This window comes from Grampus griseus, assembly GCF_964374135.1.
Source record: "Grampus griseus genome assembly, chromosome: 3".
NCBI lineage: Eukaryota > Metazoa > Chordata > Mammalia > Artiodactyla > Delphinidae > Grampus > Grampus griseus.
The window spans coordinates 122,013,232-122,030,805 of record NC_139019.1 but is presented as its reverse complement, the minus strand read 5'-3'; the positions used below and the strand labels follow the sequence as shown (position 1 = coordinate 122,030,805).

Genomic DNA, 17,574 nt, shown 5'->3' with positions numbered 1-17,574 from the left:
GTTTTGGACATGTATTAGGGTTTTAAAAATTAAAGGTAAGTAGTAGCTTCAAGTGCTTTTGTCAGACACTCTTCTAATCACTTTTAGTAACTCGTGTAATTTTCACTACAACTTTTCGAGGAAGGTCTGTAATATCCTCGTTTTTACGGACAAGGAACCTTCGTGAGGCATAGAGAGCTCAAAATGACTCACCCAGAGTTACCCAGCAATGGCAGAACCAGGATGCAGAACCCAGCAGTCTGGCTCCAGAACTCTTGCTCTTTACATTACCCTCTACATGATCTCATTGTTAGAATGAATGAATGATATGTACATAGTTTGAAAATTCAAACAGCTCATAAAGGTACAAAGTTAAAAGTGAACTTTCACCCTTTTCCCTGTATTAGTCTATTTCCCAAAGCTCATCACTGCTACTGCTTTCTCGTGATTTCTTCTGGAAAATGTATGTATTGCATATACCAGCAGCAGATATCTATACTTGTTTATTTTTTAATTTATACAAAGATGCCACATTATAGACAGTATTCTGTCTCTTGTTTTTTCCTTGTAATAGTATATTTCTAAGATCTTTTTATTTATATATATATAGCTGTGCCTGTATTTTAAAAATTGTTACGTAGTATTTCATTGTATTCCTGTACCATAGTTTATATCAATATAACCAGTCCTTTACTAATGGATACTTTCCTTGTTTTCATTGGTTTCCTGTTATGAACAGGACTCAATTAATATCCCTGCACATTTGCCTTAGCAATCTTTTATGAATCTTTTAGCATTTACCTCAAATTTTTAAGCCTAAACCATAATCTTTAAGTTTTATTTTCTATCTTTAAACATTTTCCTGTCAAGTGATAAATGGCCTGTAGCTGTGAGAGCAAATGGACATCTCCTCCTCAACTCTGAGAAGGTAAGGCTCATTGCCTCTTGAAAGGTTAAAATGCTACAGAAAAGTTTTTCAGATTTAGGATGTTGTACTTTTTAAAGAAATAAAGAATGTGAAAATCAGAGAGTTAAATATCTTCCATTTAGAATGTTTAGGACTACCAGCGTAAATGAGAAGTTTATTTTAAAATTGAGTGAGTGGAGTAGATAGTATTAGTTGAGAGGTGGGATGGGGAAAACTTCCCTATTATAACATTTGTATTAGAGTGGCAAAGGGCGACACAAATTTTTACGGGAGGAGAGAGAGAAAGGGACAGGAAATGTAAAGATCCTAGCATTGTGACCCAACAATATCTTTCTCATTAAGTTGAGAAAATAATTCGTTGGTTTTTGCTTTATACTGTGACTGGCCACTAAATTAGAATAATAGAATTTTGGAGTTTATAGGATTTTAAAATGTCATTTAATGCTTCTTTCCAGATGGTATCTCTCTCCCCATACTACTGCAACTTCCCTTTTTCATTACCACTACTAATATATTCAATATATGATTTTTTTTATGCTACATAAGACTTCACCTAATTATTCAATATCCTCACCAGGAGTTATGCCAACCTCTTGACAAGCCCTTGTTTGCCCCATGATGCTTTTGTGTACATTAGAAAGGGGCAGCCTTCCTCAACTAAACAAAAAAAATTAAGTTACAATATTATTTATTTCTCATTAATAACAATTGTAATAAGTTGGATTTGTTCCAACCAGTGAATCTTGCTACATCTGATGGAATATTAATGGTAAAAGAATATTCATTGCTATAGGTATGTCATAATGAAAATAGTTATAGATTTAAACATAGCAGATGATATAAATTGCAAAATGAGATGTTATTTTTTACCAGTGTCCTAATATTGAAAGGGAATAAAAAAGTTCATGTAAGGTAATCTGTACATTAGGCTGAAAAATAGCTATTTTATAGATTTTGTTAAATCAACAAGGACTTCGGGCCTCTCACTGTTGTGGCCTCTCCTGTTGCGGAACACAGGCTCCGGACGTGCAGGCTCAGCGGCCATGGCTCACAGACCCAGCCGCTCCGCGGCATGTGGGATCTTCCCCAGGCCGGGGCACGAACCCGTGTCCCCTGCATCAGCAGGCAGACTCCCAACCACTGCGCCACCAGGGAAGTCCCAACAAGGACTTTTGATTATCAAACTCATTTGTTCTTTGTAGGTCAAAGTGAACCATATATGTATTTATATATATGTATGTGTATATATGGGTGTATGTATATGTGAGTATATAAATAGGAATCCTGTTATAACATGACATTTCCTTTGGTCTCCACATTGTTGTGCTATATGTACATTATACTCATTTTATTAGAACAAAATATTTTACTGCCATATAATAGAAAATTGATAGAATGACCACCTCTCTTTGGTATCAGCAAAGTTACAAAAACATAAACATTTTTTAAATAGTAAAGATTGCTAGGCTGGGCACAGTTCCTCCTTAGTTGTGCTGCCTTCAGGCAGAGCACAACTTGAGTAGCCAGTTGTGACCCTAATGACAGGAGGTTCCCTAAAACCCTAATTTTGACCTCATGAGCTTGTCCATTCATTTCTGAATGACTCTAATTGCTATAAAGTTCTTCTCTGTTTTTTTTTAATTTTTCTTTCATTTATTTATTTTGGCTGCGTTTGGTCTTCGTTGCTGTGTGCGGGCTTTCTCTAGTTGTAGCAAGTGGGGCTTTCTCTAGTTGCAGCAACTCTTGGCTGAGGCGCAAGCTTCTCATTGCGGTGGCTTCTCTTATTGCAGAGCACGGGCTCTAGGCGCGTGGGCTCCGTAGTTGTGGCGCACGGGCTTAGTTGCTCCACGGCATGTGGGATCTTCCTGGACCAGGGCTCGAACCTATGTCCCCTGCATTGGCCGGTGGATTCTTAACCACTGCACCACCAGGGAAGCCCTAAAGCTCTTCTTTATGACCAGCTGAAGTATTCCAGAGTTATAGTGGAATCATCCATGTGTATAAACCAATTCCCAAGGGACAGTGTTGGTTAATGGAAAGAGCCATGGGCTGAATATCAGACTGGAGATGCTGTCCTAGCTTTGTCACTGACTAGATTAGTGACTCAGACAAGTCACTTCAGTTTTTTCCTCTATAAAGTTAGTATAAGGTATCTTTTCCTTTCCATGCTTCTGATCCTTTTGGTTTTTATCTGATTGTGGCCAACCTATTTAATTTGATGTGGCTGATTTGGTTTATTTTATTTATATATATTCTTACTAATGCCTGATCATTGACTTTCTCTTTCAGATGTCAAAATCCACAGGCAACTTCCTCACTTTGACCCAAGCTCTTGACAAATATTCAGCTGATGGTGAGTATGCTTTTTTGTTATTGCTGTTGCATAGTGTCCAGTTCTCCTCATATTACAGAAGGCAAGTTAGCATTGTTGTTTCAGTTTCATTGCTTTTCTCTTTCGCTTTTACCAATACTTTAAAATATTCATGTTTTCTTTGTGTACAGGAACATAATTTTTAAAACATAAGAATTGCTGATCTGATCTGTTTAGGAACAGATTTAAGCTAAGATTATTAGTCTTCTTTCAAAGGAAACTCACTGTAAGTGCTACCTGGTTTATTCCTAATTTCATGCTACTTCTAAGATTAAAGAGTTGGTTTGTAGGGGGACTTCCCTGGAGGTCCAGTGGTTAGGACTTCGCCTTTCAATGCAGGGGGTGCAGGTTCGATCCCTGGTCGGGGAGCCAAGATCCCACATGCCTTGTGGCCAAAAAACCAAAACATAGAGAAGCAACGTTGTAACAAATTCAATAAAGACTTTAAAAATGGTCCACATCAAAAAAAAAAAAAATCTTAAAGAAAAAAAATAGTTGGTTTGTAGAGATGTTAAGTATGTAGGAACCTTTTTCAAAGTATTTCCTCCATATTTGGTATACATATAAGTGACTTGAACCTAGGAGCATTCATTTCTTCAAAAAATATGTTTTCTCTGGCCTCATTACTATTCCATTTAACTGTTACTTTGTCAAGAGAAGAAATGCACTGTCTAACCTGAAAGAACCAGTCATTTCTTATGTAATCCAGTCTTTGGTCATCATGGCTGATCATTTGCTGATCATGGCTACTATAGTTTGAGAGTGCACTGAAGGGGATGGGGAAGAACTAACCTAAGTTACTTAGAAAAACAGTATTTTGACTGAACACAGTAAGGCAAAAAGAACTGTGCACAAATACTGTAGTTATTTTCTTTTAAAGAGGTGTAGATTAGCAATTCTGAAACTTTTATGGGTTTACTGGGATTTAACAAATAAATATATTATAGATGAGAGCTCATTGTCAGAAGCTATAAATAGGTCAAGAGGAAATGCTAGAATGAACCCTGTGGTGTTGGATTGGAATTGGCAACATCAGTATGAACTCACAGGTTTTATTTTACATACAGATATAAAAATAAACATAGATTTATGTGTGGGTTAGTATACATGCATTTATTTTCCTAGTTCTTTCTGCTGAGAGAGCCCATGGGTAATGAAACACCTGGCATTGAGATCTTGGTTTCCAAATACCATTCTCCAATAAAAGGAACTAGGGTTCCTAGGAGAAGGGTTGATTTGAGGGCTGGAGTAGGGAACATACAAGATGAGCATGGAACATTTTATGATGCCAGAAAGTAAGGAAATGTTTAGAAAAGGATGGGGACAGTTTGAAAGGGCACAGGAGTCAACCTGACGGGGCTCCCAATTGTCCACGTTAGAGTAGTTTAGGAAACAAAGTAAATAATGATAGTATTGAATTATAACCCAGTGAATAAATTAAGTATTTATGAATCCATATGAATGTATAGTAATAATTGAATAAATAAATAAGTGGAGTAGGGACTGTTCTTCCTTTCAGAAGAATTCCAAGTAATAAAGTAGAAGGACTGAGTGAAATATAAAATCACCATTAGACAAACATCATAGTAATATTGTCACAGACAAATTCCATCAGTGGTTGCCAAAATCAATGGGTGAAAGTTTAAAAAAAAAAAGATTATTTGCATATTCTCAGAGTATCTCTCCCAAGATATTTCTTAATCACAAAGGGAAAAACAGTAACTTTACAGTGGAGAAACTTGGCAGACAGTCTACCTGACCAAGTGAGGAAGGTTTGCACTTTAGAGTTGCTTAGGTTTGTACTTTAGAGTTGCTTAGTCCTGGTGTATTTTTAAGTTTTCTTTTTTTTCCTCATTACCTACCTCCCTGATAATGATGCACTGAGAAAGGCACACAGCATCACTTTTGTGATATTCTTGCCAGAGGTTCATAACATCAGTTTAATCATGAGAAAACATCAGACAAACCCAAGTTGGGAGAAATTCTATTAAATACCTGACTACTGTTCATCAGAAGTCAAGGTCCAGGACAGACTGAGAAACTGTCACAGATTTGAAGAGACCAAGGAGATACAACAGTCAAATGCAAGGTGGGATTCTGGATTGGATCCTAGAACAGAGAAGGATATTAGAGGAAGCACTGGTGAAATTTGAATAAACTCTGTAGTTCAGTTAATAGTATCATACTAATGTTAACTTCCTGCTTTTGAAACTGTGGTTATGTAAGCTGTTAACATTAAGAGAGTCCGGTAGATGGTATATGTTTATTCTCATCTTTGGCATCTTTTCTGTAACTTACTTCAATATAAAAAGTTAAAAAAATGTGTTCAGCTTCTTGTGTATTGTAAAAGATGTTTAATGCATACATAACTTGATGTTACATATTCTCATCTCCTCCTTTAAGGCGCAGATGGTAGCATATACCCTACATACTGTTTTGAAATTTGCCTTCTTCACTTAGTTCGTATTTGAGATCACTTCATGTTGATACACAAGAGTTACCTCACTCTTTTACAGCAATATAGTCTTCCATTGCAAGGATGTCCTGTAATTTACTTAGACTCTTATTGATGATTTTTTCAATATTTTAGAATGGAAGATTTTGGTTGAAAAGTCGTATTTCGTTAGTAGGAAAGTTGGAAGAATCTGCTTTTAGGACTAAGAAAATCTGTATTTGTGCACATAAGGCACTTCTGTGTGTTCTTTTTTTTTTTTTTTTTTTTTTGTGGTACGCAGGCCTCTCACTGTTGTGGCCTCTCCTGTGGCGGAGCACAGGCTCCGGATGCGCAGGCTCAGCAAGCCATGGCTCACGGGCCCAGCCGCTCCGTGGCATGTGGGATCTTCCCGGACCGGGGCACAAACCTGTGTTCCCTGCATCGGCAGGCGGACTCTCAACCACTGCGCCACCAGGGAAGCCCACTTCTGTGTGTTCTTAACGCATTAAAATACAATAATATTTTGCTACCTATAAATGAGGCTGAGATGTTGATAGGGATATCTTTCCCCAGTTTAGCATTTTTTCCCTCTGCCTCATTAAAGATCACTTTATCTCATTAACTCAACATGCCTGAGAAGAAACACATATTGATGCTAAGTGTATGCAAATCAATACAGAAAATTCAAATATTTTAGCAACATCATTATGGATTCTACTTTTGGTGATCTTTATTTTTGCTGTTGATATATGCAGTCCTTTAAAGCGTTTGTTATTTCTTAATTTATATGTAGGCTTGGCAGTGTACTCAACTGGATACGTAGTTGATATGCAGTAACCTCATTTTTAAATCATCGATTGATTTTTTTTTTCTTCTTCCAGGAATGCGCTTGGCTCTAGCTGATGCTGGTGACACTGTTGAAGATGCTAACTTTGTGGAAACCATGGCAGATGCAGGTATTCTCCGTCTGTACACCTGGGTGGAATGGGTGAAAGAAATGGTTGCCAACTGGGATAGCCTAAGAAGTGGTCCTGCCAACACCTTCAATGATAGAGTTTTCGCCAGGTAATCTATGGACCCCAACCACTTCGTACTTTAGAGTTGCTTAGTCCTGCTGTATTTTTAAGTTTTCTTTTTTTTTCCTCATTAAATAAATTAGATGTTAATAATAACTACTATTCACTGAAAGCTTACTTGTGCCAGGTACTATGCTAATTACTTTGCATCCATTATCTGATTTTAGCCTTCTAGCAATTTTATATGATAAAGATATTATTAGCTCTATTTTATAGTTAAAGAAATTGAAGCTTAGAAAAATTAAGTATTTCATTAAATGTCTCAAAGCTGGTAATTTCAGACTTGGGATACGAATTTGTTTCTGTCTCCAAAGCCCATTCTCATGACCATTTTACCATGCTGCCTTGCATTAGAGAAGGGTGGAATGGTTAAAGGAAAAGTAGGTTAAAGGAAAAGAATTGTCTTTTCTTTTTTCCTTCAAAAAACATTTATCAGTCTTTTTGTATCAGAAACATCCGAAGCACTGGTATTACAAAGATGAATAAGACTTGATCCTTCATTGTAGTCTAGCAGGAGAGAAAAACACTTACCCAACCAATTATAAGTGCAATAGTAGGGATAGAGGGAAATTAGAGGAGATGGCACGTGAGTTCTGGGTTTCTTGAAAAGTAAACCTAATTTTTGAAGGAGAGGAGAAAGCCATGGAAAGAGTATGGTATTTATTTGAAGTGTACAGTATGTGGAGGGCAGAAGTAGGAGATCAAACAAGTTGGGGCCATATTAGGCCAAATTATGAAGGGCCTGAGGTAGTGTAAGGAATATATTTTTAATCCAATGTCAGTTGTTTAAAATGCAACAATTAAACCTGACTACAGCCTCAGTAAAGCTATTTTCATGTTGCATTTTGGGCTTCTTAATAAAGTTTCCATCAAGGAATTTTTTTGTTTGTTTTTTTAATTTTTGAATTTTATTTTATTTATTTTTTTATACAGCAGGTTCTTAATAGTCATCAGTTTTATACACATCAGTGTATACATGTCAATCCCAATCTCCCAGGTCAGCACACCACCACCCCATCCTCGCCACTTTCCTCCTTGGTGTCCATACATTTTTTCTCTACATCTGTGTCTCAACTTCTGCCCTGCAAACTGGTTCGTCTGTACCATTTTTCTAGGCTCCACATATATGTGTTAATATACGATATTTATTTTTCTCTTTCTGACTTAACTTCAATCTGTATGACAGTCTCTAGATCCTTTCACGTCTCAACAAATGACCCAATTTCGTTCCTTTTTATGGCTGAGTAATATTCCATTGTATATATGTACCACAACTTCTTTATCCATTCGCCTGTCGATGGGCATTAAGGTTGCTTCCATGACCTGGCTATTGTAAATAGTGCTGCAATACATATTGGGGTGCATGTGTGTTTTTGAATTATGGTTTTCTTTGGGTATATGCCCAGTAGTGGGATTGCTGGATCATATGCTAATTCTATTTTTAGTTTTTTAAGGAACCTCCATACTGTTCTCCGTAGTGGCTGTATCAATTTACATTCCCACCAACAGTGCAAGAGGGTTCCCTTTTCTCCACACCCTCTCCAGTACTTGTTGTTTGTAGATTTTCTGATGATGCCCATTCTAACTGGTGTGAGGTGATACCTCATTGTACTTTTGATTTGCATTTCTCTAATTATTAGTGATGTTGAGCAGCTTTTCATGTGCTTCTTGGCCATCTTATGTCTTCTTTGGAGAAATGTCTATTTAGGTCTTCTGCCCATTTTTGGATTGGGTTGTTTGTTTTTTTAATATTGAGCTGTATGAGCTGTTTATATATTTTGGAGATTAATCCTTTGTCAGTTGATTCGTTTGCAAATATTTTCTCCCATCCTGAGGGTTGTCTTTTCGTCTTCTTTATGGTTTGCTTTGCTGGTCAAAAGCTTTGACGTTTCATTAGCTCCCATTTGTTTATTTTTATTTCCATTACTCTAGGAGGTGGATCAGAAAAGATCTTGCTGTGATTTATGTCAAAGAGTGTTCTGCCTATGTTTTCCTCTAAGAGTTTTGTAGTGTCCAGTCTTACATTTAGGTCTCTAACGCATTTTGAGTTTATTTTTGTGTGTGTTGTTAGGGAGTGTTCTAATTTCATTCTTCTACATGCAGCTGTCCAGTTTTCCCAACACCACTTATTGAAGAGACTGTCTTTTCTCCATTGTATATCCCTGCCTCCTTTGTCATAGATTAGTTGACCATAGGTGCGTGGGTTTATCTCTGGGCTTTCTATCTTGTTCCATTGATCTTTGTTTCTGTTTTTGTGCCAGTACCATATTGTCTTGATTACTGTAGCTTTGTAGTATAGGGAGTCTGATTCCTCCAGCTCCGTTTATTTCTCTCAAGACTGCTTTGACTATTTGGGGTCTTTTGTGTCTCCATACAAATTTTAATATTTTTTGTTTTAGTTCTGTAAAAAATGCCATTGGTAATTTGATAGGGATTGCATTGAATCTGTAGATTGCTTTGGCTAGTATAGTCATTTTCACAATATTGATTCTTCCAGTTCAAGAACATGGTATATCTCTCCATCAGTTGGTATCTTCTTTAATTTCTTTCATCAGTGTCTTATAGTTTTCTGCATACAGGTCTTTTGTCTCCCTAGGTAGGTTTATTCCTAGGTATTGTATTCTTTTTGTTGCAATGGTAAATGGGAGCGTTTCCTTAATTTCTCTTTCAGATTTTTCATCATTAGTGTATAGGAATGCAAGAGATTTCTGTGCATTAATTTTGTATCCTGCAACTTTACCAAATTCATTGATTAGCTCTAGTAGTTTTCTGGTGGCATCTTTAGGATTCTCTATGTATAGTATCATGTCATCTGCAAACAATGACAGTTTTACTTCTTCTTTTCCAATTTGTATTCCTTTTCTTTTTCTTCTCTGATTGCCGTGGCTAGGACTTCCAAAACTATGTTGAATAACAGTGGTGAGAGTGGACATCCTTGTCTTCTTGTTCCTGATCTTAGAGGAAATGCTTTCAGTTTTTCACCATTGAGAATGATGTTGGCTGTGGGTTTGTCGTATATGGCCTTTATTATGTTGAGGTAGGTTCCCTCTATGGCCACTTTCTGGAGTTTTTTTGGTCATAAACGGGTGTTGAATTTTGTCAAAAGCTTTTTCTGCATCTATTGAGATGATCATATGGTTTTTTCCTTCAATTTGTTAATATGGTGTATCACATTGATTGATTTGCGTATATTGAAGAATCCTTGCATCCCTGGGATAAATCCCACTTGATCATAGTGTATGATCCTTTTAATGTGTTGTTGGATTCTGTTTGCTAGTATTTTGTTGAGGAATTTTGCATCTATATTCATCAGTGATATTAATCTGTAATTTTCTTTTTTTGTAGTATCTTTGTCTGGTTTTGGTATCAGGGTGACCATCAAGGAATTTTTAAACAAGCATGTGGTTAACTGTGTTGTCATAAACAGGAGCCCTAAGTAGTGTTACGACCATACTCAAGAGTGGATAGATAGTGCGAGGCTGCAGTGGTCAGTTTTGAGGAATACAAAGATGGTTTTGTGGTTGAGCAGTCTTAAATGTTTCATGCATTGTTCTCATTTTAATGTTTATTAGTATGTGTGGAAGTTTTTTATACCTATATATATGTACTTGCCTTTAAACTCAATTACCTTTTTTTTCCTATTCAATAGTGAAATGAATGCAGGCATTATAAAAACAGATCAAAACTATGAAAAGATGATGTTTAAAGAAGCTTTGAAAACAGGGTTTTTTGAGTTTCAGGTAGGCTATTCTTTTCGTAGCTATAAAATACGTCAGTGTCAATATGATGTATTTCTTGTTTTTTCCCCTCCTGCTGTAGCATTATAACTCATCTTAAGTGGAGAGTGAAAATTTGTAAAATATTCAATACATTGTGATTTTAAATAGTTTTCTTGAGTACTTTTTGTATTATGTTTCTTTAATGTAAGTAATTCTATTCCTAGTTGAGCTGTGGGTTAATAAAGAGGTTAAATCTAAAAATTAGACACGTTTTCCAGGAAAACATTTTAAAGTTGATAAAAAACAAAGGCATAATTGTAACTAATTGCTATTAGTTTGAAAGCAAACATTTTCTGAGGTTTTCCACAAGGTGTCAGCATATCCTCAAGTTTGGCAGTTCAAGTGCTTAAAGTAAAAATGTAGCTTTCCTCAGTCAGTTTTGTAAAATATCACATTGGGATTTATGTAACTTGGTTTTCAGAGATGTGATTAAATAAGGATAAGTGCTGAGCATAGCAGTGTGTCATATTTACAGCCTTTTTGATGCTATTAATACATGCTACTGAGCATTCACCCTTAGTACACAGTTTAAATTGTTCATCTTTTATGTCCATTGCAAAATGTCTTTTTCAGATTTTCTTGAGAATCAGTATAAAACTGCATTATCCTTTTGTTAGGATTGATTTACTTTTTTTTTTTTTCTGAAAAACAGGGCTAAGTGAACATTTATTTGATTTTAGAATTGAAAAAAGATTTCCTAATCATAAAAACAAAAGAAAGGAATAACCAAAAAAGTTCTGATGAACTTGCCAACATAGATAAGAAAACCATAACTGAAATCATCTTAAAAATACACAGTTAACTGGAAAATTATTTACAGTCTGTATTTCAGGATTTTGACAAGCCCATCAAAAAAATACTAATGGTCCAAAGAACAATTACCAAAGGACATGAACAAACAACGCCCCCCAAAGAACCCTAAATGGCTAAGAAATACTTAAAAAGAAATGCTTAATAGCAAAGATTATCAAAGATGTATAAATTTAAACAATTTACTGTTTTTAACCTAAGGATTGATACACATTTATTTTCAGGTTGTTAAACATAACGTAAAACCTTTACTAAAGTTTATTATGGAATTTTAAAAGACTAAATACTTTAAAATGCATTAAAATAGAGATACTGAGTTTTTTTTCCTATAATTTTATTTTAAAGAAGTGGGGGAGAGAAATGGTAAATAACTCCAAATTTTGTAGGCTGCGAAAGATAAGTACCGTGAATTGGCTATAGAAGGGATGCACCGAGACCTCGTGTTCCGGTTTATTGAAGTTCAGACACTTCTTTTGGCTCCATTCTGTCCTCATTTGTGTGAGCACATCTGGACACTCCTGGGAAAGGTAACTTTATGCATTTAAGATGTTCTGGGTGGTTTTGATTTGGGCCTCATTAAATAAATGTTGGGATAATAATGTGACTTAAGAGAGAAAGACTGAAAATGAGTATTTCAAGAATAATATTGGGTTCATTATCTCATAATTATTACAGCAGCTTAAATTGAAGCTACATCGGGTATATATGCCTTAATTTATACACACACGGTGTATATATTTAATCTTATTTTATTAAAAATTTTTAAAAAATATATTTATTTTATTTATTTATTTTTGGCTGTGTTGGGTCTTCGTTGCTGTGCATGGGCTTTCTCTAGTTGCGGCGAGTGGGGGCTACCCTTCATTATGGTGTGTGGGCTTCTCATTGTGGTGGCTTGTCTCGTTGCAGAGCACGGGCTCTGGGCACGCGGGCTTCAGTAGTGGCACGTGGCCTTAGTAGTTGTGGCTCGCAGGCTCTAGAGCACAGGCTCAGTAGTTGTGGCACACAGGCTTAGTTGCTCCGTGGCATGTGGGGTCTTCCCAGACCAGGGCTCAAACCTGTGTCCTCTGCATTGGCAGGTGGATTCTTAACCACTGTGCCACCGGGGAGGCCCCCCCCTTTTTTTTAATTTTTAAGAAATTTATTTATTTTTATTGTATATATTTTAATAATGTGACTTTGTGCGTGTTGTTTATCACCTAATTCTTATTAGGAAATGTTATAATGTATTTGAATACACGTATAACTAATACTGTTTTCTCAACTGTTTGTTTAGAAAGGTGAAAATACTGAGAAAGATGTAAATAACTGTTATGAGCTGCTTATAAACAAAGATAGAAGTGTATACTTGCATAAATATTCTTGTTTTATATAAAATTCCTGGCATATATAGGGCTGCATATTCAGGGATTTTATATTAGCATTCTTACTGTGAAGATAAATTTATTTCTCCCAGGCTTACAGATAAACAGATTGGCTGGTTTAATAACTCCTTTCCAGCATTATTAGCCAAGCTCTTTTGTATTTTTCAATGTGTGAACAATGCAAAAATGTGCTCATGATATATATTCCAAATAGCCATACTTTCAGTACTGGATGTATTAGTAGGATAAAAACTGAGAGTATGCATAATTTATATAACAAAGATTAAATTTAGGCAAATTAGCATTACATAATTTTCTTTGAAAGTGAGCATATGTGTGTGGGTATCAATATGCTTGTACAAATGGATGCTAATTAAGAATGTAGAGTCAGACTTCACAGCTTGAATTCTAGGGAACATTAGATCAGGGTCTGTGGACGCGTGTTATGTGTAGTCAGGTTTGAACTTTGAGCACACAGTTACACACCATGTCTTGGTATGAAACTGTAACCAAGAATCATAAAATAGTTGTGTTGTCTAATCTCACTGAACCTTTTTTTTTTTTAAAGCCCAACTCAGTTATGAATGCTTCATGGCCTCTGGCAGGTCCTGTGGATGAAAGCTTGATACGCTCCTCACAGTATCTCATGGAAGTAGCACATGACCTTAGATTGCGACTCAAGAACTATATGATGCCAGCTAAAGGGAAGGTGAAGTCTTTTTTTTTTTTTTAATGTCATTCCTTAAAAGTTATTGGTCAAATAACATTTAATAGTAATGAAAATAAAGACAACTTTCCTTAGGGCCATTTTCATTGCTAATGTAGGGCTATTTTCATTTCTAATGCAGTTCTATTGTATGCATATTTTTTAAGTTAAAGGCAGTAGTGCTATATACTGGGAGAGGGTTCTTTCATTTTTGGTGTATATGAAAGTGATTAAATGTTTTTTTTCTTTCTTCTGCCCTGTAGAAGACTGACAAGCAGCTCCCTCAGAAGCCTTCACATTGCACCATCTATGTGGCGAAGAACTATCCGTCTTGGCAACATATCACCCTGTCAGTTCTGCGTCATCACTTTGAGGTGACGTTCTCAATAGACTCCCACCCCACCTCACCCCAGCAGTGTCGTGTTCTGCCTATGCTGCTTTTGTTTTTAGGATGTTGGCAATGTCTAGGGGAAGAAAGACAGGCAGCTTTGTTTAATTACCTTTACACATGGAATGCCATTTGTTATCCTTGGTGGCTCTTAAATGGAATGCCGAGGATGCCGAGGGAAAAGCTGTTTTTCATCATTTCTGAAACTTTCATAAAAAAATACTAGATCTAGTTGTATGTAATCAGAAGGTGTGGGACTTTTTCATATGTTTGGTTAAAATTATGAAGCAAAAGGGCTGAGTTTGCATTTTGGATTTGTTGTGCCTTGAACACTGGCATTCATGAAGGCTTAACGTTATTATGTTTGAAAAAATTTGAAGCTTGGCTCTTGAGTAATTTAAAAGAAAATGTCCAATTTGGTAATTACCCATAGAAATGGAGAGTTTGATGTTGTGTTTTTGATTGTCAGGTAAATAGCTATTAAATATGATAGTTGTATTTAAAGGGAACTCAATATTTAAACTTAGTTCTAGGTTTTCCTAGAGAAAAAAATTCACCTTCCTTTTTCCTTTTACATTCAAAATGTGGAAACAAAGTATATGTTGTAGAATTTTTGCTCAGGTTATAAGCAACAGTTATTGGTGGACAGAAACCATTAAGGCGCACTTTAAAAAGAGAAAGAAAGAGAGAGACCAAATAGGGATTATGGCCAAAGCATAAAGTGGTAATATAAAGGAAAAATCCTTAGCTTTGATTTTCTAGACCTTTATTGGAATTTTGCCTCAGTACTTTTCATGGTTAACCAAGAAATATTCAGAAGAACTTTTATATTTGTAAGATTTAATGGAAAGAGAAGAGCAAGTATTTTTGTATTCTACAATATGTGAACCTGTTTTTATGGAGAACTACCTCTTCCTTCGATTGCGTTTGATAGAAATGGAGTGTAGCTTTTAGAATCTGCTTGCAGATTTTTGACTTATGGTAAGTAAAAGAGTAAAAGCTACTTTGGTAGTTAGAAAAATGAAATTTTGCCTCAGTGGCGTATATATTCATACCAGCATTTTCAAGGAAGCAGAAGAACCGAATATGGTATGTAATGTCCCAGATATTAAAAAATTAATCACCACTGTTCTTTTAGAAGTTATATTTTTACTTACATTTATTGACTAGATTACATAGTTTGAAATCAACATCATCTATTGGCATTATTTGGAATGACCAGCTTCCTTTAAAATTTTCATTTGTTTTCATCCAAAAGAACTAAAAGAATGTCAGTTTATAATCAACAAGAATGTTCTTATGTTCAATATGGCACCTTTTTCGTGACATAAGGAAAAAAGCGTGTGTTCCACCCTCTCCTTTTTCTTATGTATTTCAAAGCAACGTATTGGCAAGTGGAGAAAATATTTTTTCCTATGTACTCTAGTAAAGGTTAGAATTGAAAGTAAATAGATTATTGGAAATCTTACTGTATGTTACTTTTCTTTTAGATTTATTCCCAACCCTTGGCTTTGGTGTGATTCTTTTACAATAAGGAGAAAATAGGTCACCCAAAAGTCTGGAAAGGCCGCTTACTTTATTTCTCCTCTATTGATGTTTGCACGAGTGAATTTAAATTCAGGCAGCTCATTTGGGACTGTGTGCATATTAATGCTTATGATATAGATATTTATTTTTGGTAGATAGAAATTATATTATTTTTAACAGGTTGATAGCTAGAGATTCTTTTTTCACATTTGTGGTAACAATTTATAAGGCAGAGTGTTCAAAAGCAGACATTATAATACATCTTATATGATAGTTGTATAGTTTTCATTTTGATGTGACTAATGAAATGCTTTGAGAAGTTTGAAGTTTGAAGACAAATAGGATTTTTATAAGACCATTTTATCACTAGATAAGATCTAATGTTACAATCCTAGAGTATCATTAGTGTAAGGGAAAATTAAATATTTCAGCATCATGCACATGCTTTTCTCCTTTACCCGAAAAAACATGTGTCCTTTGAATTTAGAGGAAAGAGGAGACTCCTTTCTGTATTATTCATTTACCTTTCACTTCCCTGTGATGCTAGAGGCTGCACCTTCTTGTGCTGCTCTCTAGCAGATTGGTAGAGGCCACCATTTCATGTCTGGCTACATCTACTATCCTATATTATCTTTAAAATATTTTTCTTCACATTCGTCTCCCACTCTTTTTTTAGACCAACAGTGGAAAATTGCCTGATAACAAGGTCATTGCTAGTGAACTAGTCAATTTGCCAGAATTGAAGAAATACATGAAGAAAGTGATGCCATTTGTCGCCATGATTAAGGTAAGCTGTGGACCTTGTGCAGCTGTGACCACATGGGTAATGGTTAGATAGGATAGTAGAAGTAAGAGGAACACTTTGGGCACAGTCTCCCCCAAGAAATCTGCTAAAATAGCACTTTTCAATCAGTGGTTGTGGAAATGAGTGATCAGATTTGGGATTTACCTGTGGAATTGCCGAGTGTGTGAAATATATGTATTGTGGAAGAAAAATTGGTTGAGAATTACTGCACTAAATGATTCTCTTCATATTCTACCTTCTCTTCTTTTCACTTTAAGGAGGAAACATAGTCTTTTAGCTTACATTGGGGTATTTTTACTAGATCCTATTCCTGGAACAAGATTCTACATTTGTACAGGTTTAGCTTAACGGGATAAACGTTGTTTATAGTGGTTAGATCAGGGTTTCTCAACAATGGCTCTGTGTATTTTAGGCTGGATAGTTCTTGGTTGTGGGAGGCTGTCCTGTGCACTATAGGGTGTTTAGCAGTGTCCTTGGCTTCTACCCACTGGATGCCAGTAGAATTTCTCCCTCCCCTACTCAAGTTATGACAACCAAAAATGCCTCCATACATTGCCAAATATCTCCTGGTAGCAAAATCAGTCCCCCACCATAGCTCCCCCATTGAGAATCTTTGGGTTAAACTCTTAGTCTTTTTCATATATATAACTGATCTGGAGGATTTCCTGACAAAGAGAAACAGAAAGAAGACTGTATATTGCTTAAGATCTCAGACTCTGGGGGCAGACAAATCTTGGCCCAAATCCTGTTTTCTGTCACTTTTTAGTTTGGAGGACTTAGACAAATCACTTAAATTCTGTGGGCCACAATGTTTTTCATCTATAAAATAGGAAATTAATAGAACCTACCTTTTAGGAGTGCTGTGAGGAGTAAATGAATTAATACACATAATACATTTTAATACTACCTGTCAAAAAGTAGGCTCAGTACATTTTTAAGAAAATGTATATCAGTGTCTTCCAGCCTGCTAAACATGTAATGGTTATTCTTATACTTTAGATTAATTATTGAATCTTGTGGGCTACAGATACCTGCCTGATAAGAGACCAAAACTCTTAGCTTGTCTTGTATTGGAGTAGATTGTGTTCTTAGGAAAGCGTTTTAATTCTCCTAGAACCAGAGTCAACTGTCTGAGCCTTAGGGTATTTGAAGTTTCAGAAATAATTTAAAATCATGGCTTGACCTACAATAATAAGTTATATTTGCTGGTATGCTCATAATTCATTGGTTCCCAGCTAGTGCCATTGGTCATAATGTCAGATCCATTGTCAATATGGGGAAATCAACAAAATATCCCATTGTTGGTTGCAGAGGCAATTAATTTTGGTGACATGCTTTATAGAATCCAGTGAAACTGATTTTAAATGATGTTAGATTCAAAGGTTGGCTTTTTGAAAAACCAGTGTT

General features: G+C 35.8%; 1 protein-coding gene across 2 annotated transcripts in view; it reads left to right on the top strand.

The window, feature by feature from the left end:
- LARS1 (leucyl-tRNA synthetase 1) overlaps positions 1-17,574 on the top strand; it is a 69,861-nt gene that overhangs the window by 37,827 nt on the left and 14,460 nt on the right. The window contains exons 21-29 of one of the 2 annotated variants that reach the window (XM_082650141.1): positions 850-907; positions 3,197-3,260; positions 6,594-6,777; positions 9,679-9,825; positions 10,438-10,528; positions 11,764-11,904; positions 13,310-13,450; positions 13,711-13,821; positions 16,039-16,149. In XM_082650141.1, coding sequence (XP_082506267.1) covers positions 850-907; positions 3,197-3,260; positions 6,594-6,777; positions 9,679-9,825; positions 10,438-10,528; positions 11,764-11,904; positions 13,310-13,450; positions 13,711-13,821; positions 16,039-16,149 — 1,048 coding nt within the window. The remainder of the gene's footprint in view (positions 1-849; positions 908-3,196; positions 3,261-6,593; positions 6,778-9,678; positions 9,826-10,437; positions 10,529-11,763; positions 11,905-13,309; positions 13,451-13,710; positions 13,822-16,038; positions 16,150-17,574) is intronic. The other variant, XM_082650142.1, reaches the window with a different exon arrangement.